The following is a 14,848-nucleotide window of genomic DNA, read 5'->3' as shown; positions in this document are numbered from 1 at the left end:
GGATGTTGTTATTGCCCTCCCCTACAGAAGTATAAGGATGTTGTTATTGCCCTCCCCTACAGAAGTATAAGGATGTTGTTATTGCCCTCCCCTACAGAAGTATATGGATGTTGTTATTGCCCTCCCCTACAGAAGTATATGGATGTTGTTATTGCCCTCCCCTACAGAAGTATAAGGATGTTGTTATTGCCCTCCCCTACAGAAGTATAAGGATGTTGTTATTGCCCTCCCCTACAGAAGTATAAGGATGTTGTTATTGCCCTCCCCTACAGAAGTATATGGATGTTGTTATTGCCCTCCCCTACAGAAGTATAAGGATGTTGTTATTGCCCTCCCCTACAGAAGTATAAGGATGTTGTTATTGCCCTCCCCTACAGAAGTATAAGGATGTTGTTATTGCCCTCCCCTACAGAAGTATATGGATGTTGTTATTGCCCTCCCCTACAGAAGTACTTGGACCATGATGCTAAAATGTTGAATTTGTCTCTATACTCCAGCATTTGGAATTGCATTGTCGAGAAGCTACCTGCAAGTAAGCATTTCGTTGGATGGTGTTACCATCAGTATCCTGTACATACCACTAATAAAACTACTTGCAACTAGACATGTAAAGTGCTTTCATTTCGAAACGGTAAATCAGAAAAGTCTGAAAATACCCTGAAATGAAAGGTGACATTCTGTACTGTAACCTCATATCAAACATTAGATCTCAAGTCCGAAATTCTGGAGACTTGAGTCACATTTAAAAATGTTGCACCACTGTCAAAATAAAGATATAGGGCAGTATAATTCAGTAACACCAAGATCACCCCAATTTAAACATACCTATTTCTTCATCAATGTTTAAAACTGGAGTGGATTCCAATCCACTGGTCCTTGTCTCTAAAATAAGATATGCAAAAAAGGAAAGGGTTAGACTTAGAGGAATTCAGAAGTTGATAAAGCCATTTTTGGATTTATATTAATGATATATGGTTAAAACTATTATTTTAAAAACATTGATGGTAAGTTGCAATAATTGCAATAATTGCAATAATAGCTATATCAAGAAATTGAAAGTGGTTACATTTCGCCAACCCCATCACTCAGCTTTTAACCAAAACAGGGGAGTGTTATTGTTTCAACTACCGATTACAGATTTAATAAAAATACAATTAATTAATTACAAGGCCACTGAATAACAAGGAGTTGTATAGATTAATCTATTCAATCGCTCATCAATACCTGATTCTTCCTCCTCAGTGACTGGCCCAAAATGTTGCACTAGTCTGGCTCTTGACGTACTGGCCCTTGGAGCTGAAAAAATTGGTAATAAAAAGGTTTTCAATTCAAAAGATTTTCTGGAATTCTGATTCTCCTTTTGTTAAATGTGTATTTTCATCAGAGACACACAACAGTTAGAGACAGGGAAAGGTTGGATCAGACCTGCATGTAATGTATTATGTGCTGTGGGTAGATGGTACTAGACCGGCCTATGGCACGGCAACAAACGTTTGATATGCTATGATACAGTATGTTTGAAAGGAAAAATCAGATCAGGGACCAATAAAATGAAACACCTAGACGGGATGAAACTTACCAACAGAAGTGGATGTAGTTGCCTTCCTGGTTTGAGGAACAATCTGCAACCTGCATTAGACCCATGTTCTGGCTCACTCACACAGTTAACATGTGTAGAAGTTCACAAGGATGCTAACAAGTGCACCCTTGTGGCTCATGCTCAATGGGCAATATCATTGATGCCTGTGATCAGGTCATATCACGGAGTCTACGTTTAAATTCACATTTGTGCCACGTGGGGTCTACTTTGACAAACAAAAAGCAATGATAAATCATAACGCTGTGGTGCTGGAGGTGTGTTGAGAATATTTATGCACGTATGGGAGCTGTAGGGGTTACATTACCGGTAATGTACGACTTGTTACATTGTAATGTACGACTTGGGTTGAGCTCCTCAGCCAGCCTTTTTGCCTCGTTAATGGCCTCATCCAGTTGGGCTTGTGGGTCCTTCTCTTGGTTGAGCTCCTCAGCAAGGCGTTCTGCTTTTTTAATAGCCTCATCCAGTCGGTCTTGGGGGTCATACCATCTCAAAAGAAATAACTTCCAATCCTAACACATTCCTTCACATACAGTGGGGAGAACAAGTATTTGATACACTGCCTATTTAGCTGGTTTTCCTACTTACAAAGCATGTAGAGGTCTGTAATTTTTTATCATAGGTACACTTCAACTGTGAGAGACGGAATCTAAAACAAAATCCAGAAAATCACATTGTATGATTTTTAAGTAACCATACCATCTCAAAAGAAAAAACAAAGAGAAATCCTCCAATCCTAACACATTCCTTCACATAGTAACCTCCCCCGTTTCTTTGAAGATGCAAAGAGGAAAAAGGGGAATAGATAGCCTAATGTTTAGGTGGCTAAAATGGCATCCAAATATACGCAAGTAATGCAACAAAAATATCCACACATTCCATGTTGTGTATGCAACTTTCTTTATTCACCTTAGTTACGTAACCTTCCTTACTGGTTTAACGTTTTTTTTTTTTAAACCAAACACAAAACAAATGTGCATGCATGCTGTACTTCTCACAACAAGGGACGAAAAGTCGACCAACCTGTTTTGTGTCCAGGGTCCAGACATCTGGTGTGGGAGAAAAATCTATAAACAACAAATGTCACATGACCGGATAAGGTAACCATTCTTGTTCTTCTTGTAACTTTCCGGTGTTTTACTGCTCGTCACAGGTCGACGCAGGTATTGCACATGATTTATCGTTCTCATAAACGTAGCTATTTCACACTGACGATAATTTGAACACAAGAAAGTTTCCAGTGAAAAGCTGCTTACATTCAGAGCCTTGTATTTACACTCAGCCAGCTCATAGTACAACTCCACCCTAGCCTTAGTACGGGTTAACGTTTTGGTAATTTTGGTTGGCCAACAAAATGTAAGACTACGATGACTGCATACGTTTCCCCAAATGTTATACGAAAAAATATATGTTTTGGTATTGATGGACAATGGCAATGCTGCCATTGTATTTTCAGTTACATTCTGGTCAATAAAAATGGTTTACACTTTTTTTTTTAAAGAAATACATGGAACTACAACCGAATAAAACACCATTAGCCATCATGCATTGCTTACATTCATTCTATACTGAAACGTATGTTCATAAAAATGGAAAACAGTATATATAGGCATACAACCACAATGTTTTGATAGGGATTAAAAAAGACAAAATATCTATATATTCATAACGTAAAACAAATAAATAATGAAATACAGGCGATTGCGTCTATGGTTGTTGCAAAGGCTTGTGTGTCGCCTACTGGTTAAATTCGTGTCTTTTCGCACGAGTTAAGGAGAAACAGAAATTCGTGTATTTTCGAACGAATTGAACCACTCAAAAATGCACAAAAACGCACGAAATCTGCTGAAATACATTTTGTACATATATGCGCGAATTGAATGTGAGGCTGGGATGGATATTATCATGCTATTATAGTCGGTTTGTTATGTACACAATTTTAAGAAGTGGCAGAGCGTCGCTCCGCTGTGCACCCGCAGCACTACACTCCTGATTATAACTGTTAGGTGACTTCGGGGTTTCAAGTAACCACAGCTCCATGAACCAAGTGGCGCATTCAGTTGACTACACTTTTTTTTAAACCATTGCAGCAGCGCAAAAGATTCAGGGCTGACCCAAATTCATAGCGGGCTAAAGCTCTGAAAGCCAGGTCCTGGTGACGTCCATGATGGACAGTAATGTCTGGCCACAACATATTGGTCTCAGGCACATTCATTTGGGACTTTTTAATGTCAAGGTGTATGCAAAGGTGGATTAAAAATATAAATTTATTGTGAAGTGCATAATTTTTATGAAATACCCTTGAAATACTGTGAAATAGGCTGTTAAATTTATTTTATACTTGACTTGACAAATCCATTCTACAAGATAATCCAAATGCAGCCTACAATATAAATCACAAGACAATGTAAGACAATTAAAATGACAAACAACAAACACCTCGGTATGAGTTTCAGTTAGATTTATTGTCAGTGTGCCGATATTGGATGGACATTATTCCTCGGATGACAGCTTGACAGCTGAACTCCGGTTTAGCGGTACTTCTCGGCCAGGCCCAGAGCCAGTTGCTGCAGGAACTTGTCCACGGACAGGTGGATCTCGGGGGTAAATTCCCCGGGGAAGTAGGCGGCAATGACCACAATTAGGTTGTGAGCCAGGATCTACAAAGCAAAAGGGAAATAGATTATTTCACATTCACACAGGTAAAAACTCAAATTTTTGTTGTGTTATTTTATTTTTTTAATTATCTTACCTTGAAGTTGGTGGGGTCCACCCTCAGCTTGGTGGCGTGCAGTTCACTGAGCTTGGTCAAGAAACCAAAGAGATCGTCCATGTGGTCAACACAGGCATCGATCTGATTCATGATGGTGATGCCGTGCTTCTTCACTGGAGCGGAACTGGGGGCCACGGAAGCCCAGTGGGAGAAGTAGGCCTTGGTCTGGGGGTAGACTACGAGCATCCTGTCGTGGACATTAGAAATCAGGTGAGCCAAAATGAATCTTAAATAATCATTCTTTCGGGGCTCCTGCCCTTATTTTCGCCGACATACACTCTTAGAAAAAGGGGTTCCAAAAGGGTTCTTCGGCTGTCCCATAGGATAACCCTTTTTGGTGCCAGTTAGAGCCTTTTTTGGTTCCGAGTATAACCCTTTTGTGTTTCAGGTAGAACCCTCTGGGAAAAGGGGTCCACGTGGAACCCAAAGGGGTTCTACCTGGAAACAAAAGGGTTATCGACTTGGAACCAAGAAGCGTTCTTCAAAGGGTCTTATGGGGACAACTGAACAACCCTTTTAGGTTCCAGATAGCACCTCTTTTTTCTAAGAGTGTAGGTTACGCATTTATAGCTTCCAAATTGACTGAGGAGTTGTGTTAGTAATTTGAATACATGTACCTAGTCTAGAATTGATCATACATCGTTATGTAATTACCTGGAAAGAGCCTGGTCTCCAATCTCATCGGATTTAGGGAGGATCTTGCCCCAGATGGCCTTCACGTTAGCTTTGTCCTTGGCTGAGAGACTCATAGCTGCGTCTTGTCCGTTTATCCACTTAGATGAAGATGCTGAGAAAAGAAGCGTGTGAGCGTAGACTTCTCAGAGGCTGTTTTTATTGAGGCATGAAAGAGGGCGCACCCCGATGTAATCTCGGCTCCGCCTCTGATTGGGAATTTGTCCAAGACATGATTCATGTTTTTTATACGTTATAATTATGCAACCGAGCCAATTCGTGTAATGCCCAACATATGACCTTAGCACATAATACTTTCGTTTGTAAAATTTTTGCCATAACAATGCATGCATTTATTTCATATAGATTGAATAACAAATGGTTTTTGAAACACTTTATACCTCAATATTTTCTTTACAATTAAAGTTTAGTCTAATATTAAGGTGTAATATTAAGGTATAATATAGCACTCATTGGTGAGTGAGTATAAGCTATGTGATTCTGTAACCTACAAAAGGTTCGATGGAAAAATCGATGGAAAGGTTTCGTTCTGGTAGCAAAACGTTGCCTATGCCTATCACAAAACATGATAATAACATGTAGGCTACATGCATTTGATTTCAGAAGAATTAAACAAAAAGCTTTATAGTTTCATTGAATGAAATCGTCTCATATTGAAACTGAGTAGTGTCCAGTTAGAACGTATCAATTCCCCGGATGAAAGCCTATAAAACGACTTGTCACCAACTGACATTTAGAATAATCATTCAAAAAGACCAGACATATGGAACTTTCAAATGGGTGAGTCCGTCTGAATATGAAGATAAAACACATTTTGAGTCATGCTTTTCTTTAATAGTTCACTCCCAATCTACGGTTTTCCCTAAATAAACACTTACATCAACAATTAGCATTCTATAAATATAATATTACAATTCAATGCCAATAGTACAACGATCAACTAAAAGAACATTTATCGCTAAAGGAACCAAAATCCTTTGAAGGTCTATCTATACATTTTACTTTTTTAAATTATGTTCGATTGTATCCTTAAGTATGCATGGGTTATCGAAGGCTCATTGAAGGGTTATAGAATGCTAATTATTAATTCGAATTTGGAAACGCCTAAATGACCAAGCATTATCTTTAAAGGTGGGATGAAGTTGGCTCAATGCCGATATGCGCCACACTCGAGGACCTTGCCCCCCTCAAGACATTCATCCAATCATTTTCTGTGTTCTGTTCAGGGCGGAGATACTGAACATCAATAAATTGGACGTCGCAAGAGACAAAAAGCTCAGGGATCCCTTGTAACATTTTGCAAGTACCAACGGAAATCAACAAACAAACGTCAACATGGTCGACTGGACAGATGCTGAGCGCAGTGCCATCGTAGGCCTGTGGGGAAAGATCAGCGTGGATGAGATCGGACCCCAGGCCCTGGCCAGGTACATTCTTATAATATTTATGTAGATATCATTAAATAATAACACGATAATAGTCTACCTAGAATATTTAGCACTAAGTGCGTAGTAGGAAATCGCGGTGTTCACCTTTGGTGCGATACAGACCATATTGATTGTGAAGTATAATTTTAATGGCAGCCTGTTTCATTTATTTTTAGACTTCTGATCGTGTCTCCATGGACTCAGAGACACTTCAGCACCTTCGGCAACCTGTCCACACCCGCTGCCATCATGGGTAACCCCGCGGTGGCCAAGCACGGAAAGACCGTGATGCACGGACTGGACAGAGCTGTGCAGAACCTGGATGACATCAAGAACACCTATGCTACACTGAGTGTGATGCACTCCGAGAAACTGCACGTGGATCCCGACAACTTCAGGGTGAATATTGCACGTTAACAAACTGAAACAAAAGACAAAAATAATTAGTCTTATGAATTAAATAGCGTTATGAGCCGATGTAAAGCTTATTCCAATATTACATTCTCCTTCTGGTTCCTTCTCCACAGCTCCTTGCCGACTGCATCACCGTGTGCGTGGCCGCCAAGCTCGGTCCCGTCGTTTTCAGTGCTGATACTCAGGAAGCCTTCCAGAAGTTCCTGGCTGTCGTTGTGTCCGCTCTTGGCAGACAGTACCACTAGAGCATCACTCGACAGCATCAATATGGAAGAGAGATGACACTCCAACTCCAGTCTGTTAGGCTGGAAGCTGTGCCATAGCTACACATATTGAAAATAATAAAATACACGTAAAAGCATTTATCTTTCTGAAGTATTGTTTTTTATGGAAAACGCTCTCCTGCAATTTTATTCATTGATGAGGCCAGGAAAGAGGATGGCAAAACATGTAATTGAGTTAATAAAGCCGCATACAAGCATGTTTTTTTTAGCCCCTTGGGTTCTGCCATAGAGTTATATTAGAAGTGCTCATCCAAGAAGGCTCAAGGTCACAGATAGAGCGATATCAAATTACGTTATATCTACAGTAGCTTTGGTTGGACTGATCATCAGTCATCCGTTGTCATCAAGTTGACATTCTACTGACAAATCCTTTGTAATCATTGTCATATTAAGATAAATAATGAAGAGAAATGATAGAAAAATGCATCGGTGCTCATCGGCCATTGTACATAAAAATTACTTAACAAGTTGGAAATCGCAAATTCAACAATGAGTCGTTTGGAAGGAATCAGTGGATAACTGCAAGCGTTGCAGAGAAACCACTAACGTTAGCCTGCTATGAGATTGAGTGGCTGTGTTTCCCGAGTTCACACCTTAATCCAGAAAATACCAGACTTTGATAACAACGTTTGATGACAACATGTGCCAACTAAGGACCGCTGCGCCACCTTCACAAGGTGAGTCCAAACATATTGTATGCTGCTGCATAAATGATATAATATGCAAGGGAGAAATGTATACTGTAGCTAAGTAATACTAAGTGTGTGTTGTGTATTAAGATGTTAGTAGCCCATGTGGCTCACCCTAATCATTTGGTCTATTTTCTCCAAAGCGGGATTGTAAACACATCGTTCGTGGCCCGATCCGTGCTTGTTTGGCAATTGTTTTTGTACAGCTTTGACAGTGCTACTGATAGTAGTTGTGGTGCTTGGCTTGCACGTGAGAATTCAGCACACATTCTATAATATAATTGTATTATTTGACGTGCCAAATTAAACGCGTATTTAATGCAAATAGTGTTGTTATATGTCGTGTATGTATTTTTTGACAGGTAAAGACCCAAACGGCTTCAATATGCCACACCCTAATAATTTGGTCTATTTTCACCTCTTAATTTCGTCTACTGTTCAATCAATCAATCAATCAATCAAATGTAAATAGCCCTTCCTGCATCAGCTGATGTCACAAAGTACTGTACAGAAACCCATGCCTAAAACCCCAAACAGCAAGCAATGCAGGTGTCGAAGCACGGTGGCTAGGAAAAACTCCCTAGAAAGGCCGGAACCTAGGAAGAAACCAAGAGAGGAACCAGGCTTCTGTTCTAACTTGGAGCTGCACAAACAACCTATAACCTGTTTTAGAGAAATGTAATAATCTAATATTGTAAGAGCTTTCATTGTCTGTTTATATGCCCCGTTTATTTATCCTACGGTTCTGACGTGTACAGTGAGTACACTGTTAGAACGGCCCATGTTCTGAATTCTGTCGCTGTGTATTTTCAAAAGTGCTGAACAAATAGTTATATTGACTACGTCAGTCGTCGCTTGCTCATTAATGTCTTAATCGAAATGACGGATTCCTTCCCTTTACGGCTTAGTTTGTACATCTCAATTGTCAGTAGAAACGACATTTGTTTTTTGTTTTTATATGTAGTGGCTTTCCTGGCATGCATAGTTTTTCCCCACCAAGATTTACACGCTAAAATCGCCACTAACACAATCCATGTGAGTTTTACTTAATAGGCGCATTGATTGATGCGGCATCTTTTTGGGCAACTGATGCAGGACTATTCAAACAAATCCGATGATGGTGAGTCACATAGAAAATAGTGTTCCAAGAATTACTGCATCAATTCACGTAGTCCCATCAAACAAAGTTTGCGGTGCAAAACTGCATATGAATTTAAATACTTTCATGTGTAATCTTTTCCCCCATATGTTAGGCTACGTCTGCGCCTAACCTGCGGGTAAAACCAAGCCTGCGCGTTAAAACGATCAGGAACAAGGGCGTGCAACAAAAACACGAGAGACTATCCTACTAGTAGGCCTACGAGACTAAATCTCCTCAAATGTATAAAAAAAGACATGTTTGTACGAAATAGTAAAACCATTTAATAACTTACAGACATTTAGGTTCAGAGATGCGCAAGGATACTTTATTATTACAAAATAATCCTAATTACTAATGTATCAAAATAAACTACAAAATGCCGCCGTGCCGAAAGGTGTTTTGGTTGAAAGAAAGTCGAGGCACGGAACTTCCAGAATGAGAGTGAGTGTGTGTGGTATATACAGAAAAACACGTGTTCGTTTTTCTAAGTCGATTTCACTTCCAAAGTCACTCCATTGAAAATACAAAATAGCCTATTCTATGGAGTATCTTGTTTTGTTTTTAAAAGTTATTAAAATATTGTACATTCATGTAGGTCTAAAATACATATTTGTTCGTCTCTGAATAGGTTTTCATTGTGCCTCTACCAACTTCATATAGTCCATTCAGTTTACCAACCCATCTGTAACTACTCCAGATTCATCTAATATTAAATGAGGTCAGCAAAATGCATGTTACACGTATTAGATAGGCTAACCAAAGTTATGGAGAAGAACATAGTGAACTAGTGGATGGTGGACCTAAAGCACCATTTAGTACTTAATCCCTTCATTTCTTCATGCAATGTATTCAATCTAGATGTGACAGTGATGAAATTCAAACATCACTTTGTGATGGTGAACTGTGGTGGAATAAGCACACAACAGAGGACGTAACTTCATTCATTGCCTGTTTATTTTGTGATAACAACAGAGCAGAAACAGGAGTCCAAGTTTGGACTTTCATGATGGTCTTATCTGTATTTGTCAGCCAGGGCAGCGGACAAAGCTGCAAGGAATTTATCCACAGCAATGTGCACTTCGGGAGTGAAATCCCGAGGGAAGTGAATAGCCAGGGTCACAAGGATGTTGTGGGACAGAATCTGAAAAGTATATTTTAAAAGTGAATATTGAAGGATTAAGCCATAGCAACAGACATATTTGATGTCGAGAGTGATCAATATACAAACAATGGGTTATCTGGGGGCCAACCTTGAAGTTTCCAGGGTCAACGCGCAGCGTGAAGGCGTGCAGATCGCTGAGAGCACTCAGTCCCCCCACGAGGTTGTCCATCAGTCCGACAGCATTACCAATTGCACCCATGATGACGGCTCCATGCTTCTTGACTGGGTCAGAGCCGGGGCTCAGATCAGCCCATTTGGAGAAGTAGGTCTTAGTCTGGGGGTAGGCAGTCAGCATCCTACAAAGCAAGGCACAGAATATTTCGTATTATAGGCGTTTGTATTAGATGCTGAACTTCTAAGCTTTATGCATATCATATTTCTCCCATTGTCTGCCTACAATGTAATGAAAGTAGTTGCCTTATTGTATGATAAAATGCTTATTCGGGGTAGGCACATAGGCCGCTGTCAGCAGGTTAAACACAACCATTCTCATCATTCATTCATTAAGAAGGCTTACCTTCCCAAAGCCTCAGCGCCGACGACATCTGCCTTTCCACCAACCTTGCCCCAGAAGGCCTTGACCACAGATTTGTCCTTTGCTGTCAGACTCATTTTGCTCCTTTTTGATTGACCTGTATTAAATCTACGAGGAATTAACTGAAGATGACTGCCTATACAACTAGGTCCCTTTATATTACAGTAGAGCGGCAGACACGCCCAGCTACTGTTGGACACTCCCCCTACTCTGCAACCATCTTGATCAAAATCCAATAGTAAGATCCGTTATCTTGGCTTTTATCAAATATTAAGTGAGCGTTTTTATACTGAACATTTTCAATAAGATGTCAGAGGTCTATGTTTCTAATAATATCCATCGTTCACTTTGTTCCTTTTTGCGCAATGCATATTAAATTGTAGGCCAACCAGATGCAACAATTGTACAGCTTGATAAAGATGTATTTTTGTTGCATAAAACGTATTATTTCAGTGTAATCAAGCGTATATTTCCAATAGATTCATTCTAAAGTTGCAGCTGTTTTTGCCAAAATAACTATAAATTAAATATTTGGTTTATTTGGCAAAATTTCATTTTATATCCTAAATAACGTTAAATAATTATTTTGGCGTTTATGAAAAATTAAGTTTGAATTTCCATATTAAACCCTTCAATAAGATGTCATAGGACTATGTTTGGAGACTTTTATCTCCCTCACCAACTTCAAACATCTGCTATCTGAGCAGCTAACCGATCGCTGCAGCTGTACATAGTCTATTGGTAAATAGCCCACCCATTTTCACCTATCTCATTCCCATACTGTTTTTATTTATTTACTTTTCTGCTCTTTTGCACACCAATATCTCTACCTGTACATGTCCATCTGATCATTTATCACTCCAGTGTTAATCTGCAAACCTCCTCATGCCTTTTGCACACAATGTATATAGACTCCGCTTTTTTTTCTACTGTGTTATTGACTTGTTAATTGTTTACTCCATGTGTAACTCTGTGTTGTCTGTTCACACTGCTATGCTTTATCTTGGCCAGGTCGCAGTTGTAAATGAGAACTTGTTCTCAACAAGCCTACCTGGTTAAATAAAGGTGAAATAAAAAAAATAAAAAAATTAAATGTCCATCATTAGGCCTAATTAACTTTATTTTTGTAGCCTACAATTTAATCTTCTGAATGTACTGTATCTGAAAAGTACTGAATGCATTTAAATCAATTGCACCAGATGAAACAGATGTCAACAATTTGACAATTTTTTTATAAAGATAATTATTACTATTATTATTTCCTTTTTTTTGTTGCATAAAAGGAAATCTTTCAGAGTAGTCTAATCGAGCATATATTTCCAATAAATTAATTCAAAAGATAAAGCTTATTTTGTCAAAATAGCCAAATGTTTCATTAATAGTTCATTGGCTATTTGAAATTCAACAGGCCTAGATTTTGACGCAAACTTTGTTCTATCCTACATTATGTCAAATAAGTAAAGGTAGGCTATATATTTGATTGGAGAGTTCTTTAATATATATTACATTTGTAAATTATATTGTAAAAATCAGATCCACCTTCAAAGACCTGCGTTCAATTGGAAAATATTTATTCAAAGTGACGTGTTTCACAATTGTATTTCTTATTGAACCTTTATTTAACTAGGCAAGTCAGTTAAATAACAAATTCGTATTTACAGTGACGGCCTGTATCTATGATATGACTACTCTGGGATTGGAAGTTGGATATGATTCCCAATTATAAGGTTGATTGGATTTCGAATGATGATTGAAAAAAAAAAGTCGGAGGAAGACAGAGGTCATGCGAGGACATGGGTACACACATATCTGCAAATAATACAGGACATTCCTGCTTATCATTTTTAATGTCTTGAAATAAATAACTTATAAAGGCGGGTCCGTTCTGAATACCTCGATTAGAAAAAGGAAGGCATCATTTTATCGTAGATAAGAAACTGTGCCAAATAGTAGGCCGGAATTGGCTGGAATTATCACATTTTCCATATTCATATTTTTTTCTTCATTTGCATAGCCTTATACACTGCAATGGAGGACATGTCATCTTCGGAAGAGTTTTGCCATAACCTTGCTTTTATTCTTGCATCAGTTGGATAAATTAAAACTGTTTTAGATAGTGATCATGCGAATTTTGAAACGTTGGTAATCTAGATAAATAGGCCTATATATAGTTTTACATATGCTTCCAGCTAGGATCTAGTTAGGATCTAGCCTACAGACTTGATTCTTTAACAACTAATAAATTAACATTTACTGTTTAACAGATACATGATTAGAATTGATGTCATCAAGTTGGAGAGCTGAAGCGCTCACTTTGCCAATACTGATCTTTACCAGAGCCAATCATATGCGCCCCCTCCAGTGGGCGGAGTGCACTCATAAATATAAATAGCAGACACAAAGTGTCTCCCTACACAAGACATTCATTTGTTTAATCTAGTTGCAAAACCGGAGATCAAACACTGACAACATGGCTGACTGGACAGACGCCGAGAAGAGCACCATCAGTGCTGTCTGGGGCCAAGTAGATATCAATGAGGTCGGACCACTGGCTCTGGGAAGGTAGGTTATGGCTTCAGCCTCATTCAAATATATCATCTAATATAGTTTATAAGTGGAGATCATGAGTAATTATAACAATATTATACTTGTCCTGTTATCTTATTAATATTGAGTTGATATTAAGTTTGAATGGAGCATATTAGAGTATTAACTAGGCATATAATTTAAATAGATTTGAAATAATTCACATATTTCGGTGTTTTTGCAATGACAGAGTCCTGATCGTCTACCCCTGGACTCAGCGTTATTTCGGCTCTTTCGGAGATGTGTCCACTGCCGCAGCAATCATGGGCAACCCCAAAGTTGCTGCTCACGGCAAGGTCGTGTGTGGAGCTCTGGATAAAGCTGTGAAGAACATGGGCAACATCTTGGCCACATACAAGTCACTGAGCGAGACCCACGCCAACAAACTCTTCGTCGACCCTGACAATTTCAGGGTAGGCCTTCTCTCTTGAGAAATATTCTTATATTTTAGGCTTTACTGGTGTAAGCCTACACATAACAATCAGAGCAACACGTATAATTACAAAAAGGTCAAACAAAACCGACAGTCTTACTTAACATCTTCCTTCTTTGTCTTTTGTCTACAGGTGTTGGCTGACGTCCTCACAATTGTCATTGCCGCCAAGGTCGGAGCCGCTTTCACTCCTGAAATCCAGGCAACCTGGCAGAAGTTCATGAAAGTCGTTGTCGCAGCCATGGGCAGTCGGTACTTCTAAATGCACCCCAGCCAATTGATTATATTCTGATATTCCTGCCTGAGTGAAAATAAAGACATCGAAACAAACTATTGTATTCATAAAATGCTTTTTTGCCCTTCCGCGTCACTTCATTTACAGAAGATCTCTGCTAAACATAGAATCAAGACGTCTAGCATGTGGGTGACTGCGGATAACATCAGAACGAAGCTGACTACAACAACAAAAAAATGCATAAATGCGTAAAGCATAATAAGCCGTCAACAGCCTATTTGCAGACATAGTCAAAGTGATTCCTACACAACCTAGGTTTACCTGTAGTCAAGTCTGTGATTTGGTCAAATAAGCAGTCAAATCTTAGTCATTAAATCATTTATGAGCTCGATCATTGTCGATTAAAAATCTGGTTAATTATCACTAAATCAACAATATTGTAATAACATTGTTGGTTTTATAGGCCGCTTCTACATAGGCCTATTGGAATACCAACAAGCTCCTGAGATCTGCCTAGCAAACATAGCTTTCTCTCACTGATAACGAATTGCCTTCAAATCTGAAATGTAAACGTGTTGTCATCGTACATCTTAAAGACATCTTACATCATATTTTCATGTTAAACAAGGTTGTTTGAGTATTGATTCTTAAAAATATTTAAAACAATTATACAAAGATGTGTGCTGTAGGCTATGATCCGAGTCTGACCAAGATAGCAAATACGTTTGGTACGCTACAGTCAACTGGGGGGAAAGTTCCCAAGGTGGTCCCATTTCACAATAGTTCCATAAATGGTCTTGTCATGCTCTTCTTCGTGTAGGCTATATGACAACACAGAGTAATGTCTAGCCACAACATACAGTTCATTCGGAAAGTATT

General features: G+C 38.9%; 4 protein-coding genes and 1 long non-coding RNA gene across 5 annotated transcripts; 2 read left to right on the top strand and 3 right to left on the bottom strand.

The window, feature by feature from the left end:
• Positions 1-362: 362 nt before the first annotated feature.
• Positions 363-3,018, bottom strand: LOC116375865 (uncharacterized). The gene is made up of 3 exons (XR_004211289.1): positions 1,580-3,018; positions 1,225-1,296; positions 363-882 (listed from the first exon to the last, which is right to left on the bottom strand). It is a non-coding gene; the product is annotated as an uncharacterized LOC116375865 (long non-coding RNA).
• Positions 3,019-4,043: 1,025 nt separating this feature from the next.
• Positions 4,044-5,188, bottom strand: LOC109898500 (hemoglobin subunit alpha-4-like). Its single transcript, XM_020493486.2, has 3 exons — positions 5,025-5,188; positions 4,350-4,557; positions 4,044-4,257 (listed from the first exon to the last, which is right to left on the bottom strand). The coding sequence occupies exons 1-3, from the start codon at positions 5,117-5,119 to the stop codon at positions 4,129-4,131; spliced, it is 432 nt and encodes a 143-aa protein (XP_020349075.1). The 5' UTR covers positions 5,120-5,188; the 3' UTR covers positions 4,044-4,128.
• Positions 5,189-6,223: 1,035 nt separating this feature from the next.
• Positions 6,224-7,267, top strand: LOC109898499 (hemoglobin subunit beta-like). Its single transcript, XM_020493485.2, has 3 exons — positions 6,224-6,490; positions 6,667-6,889; positions 7,018-7,267. Exons 1-3 carry the CDS (start codon positions 6,399-6,401, stop codon positions 7,147-7,149), a joined length of 447 nt encoding a protein of 148 aa, XP_020349074.1. The 5' UTR covers positions 6,224-6,398; the 3' UTR covers positions 7,150-7,267.
• A 2,683-nt stretch (positions 7,268-9,950) lies between these two features.
• On the bottom strand, positions 9,951-10,856 carry LOC109898497 (hemoglobin subunit alpha). Its single transcript, XM_020493484.2, has 3 exons — positions 10,698-10,856; positions 10,269-10,476; positions 9,951-10,159 (listed from the first exon to the last, which is right to left on the bottom strand). Exons 1-3 carry the CDS (start codon positions 10,790-10,792, stop codon positions 10,031-10,033), a joined length of 432 nt encoding a protein of 143 aa, XP_020349073.1. The 5' UTR covers positions 10,793-10,856; the 3' UTR covers positions 9,951-10,030.
• Positions 10,857-13,111: 2,255 nt separating this feature from the next.
• Positions 13,112-14,065, top strand: LOC109898496 (hemoglobin subunit beta-1-like). The gene is made up of 3 exons (XM_020493483.2): positions 13,112-13,277; positions 13,492-13,714; positions 13,868-14,065. Exons 1-3 carry the CDS (start codon positions 13,186-13,188, stop codon positions 13,994-13,996), a joined length of 444 nt encoding a protein of 147 aa, XP_020349072.1. The 5' UTR covers positions 13,112-13,185; the 3' UTR covers positions 13,997-14,065.
• The last annotated feature ends 783 nt before the right edge of the window (positions 14,066-14,848 follow it).

This window comes from Oncorhynchus kisutch, linkage group LG10 (genome assembly GCF_002021735.2).
Source record: "Oncorhynchus kisutch isolate 150728-3 linkage group LG10, Okis_V2, whole genome shotgun sequence".
Classification (NCBI taxonomy): Eukaryota; Metazoa; Chordata; class Actinopteri; order Salmoniformes; family Salmonidae; genus Oncorhynchus; species Oncorhynchus kisutch.
The sequence above is the reverse complement of the archived record's forward strand: the minus strand, read 5'-3'. Positions and strand labels throughout refer to the sequence as shown.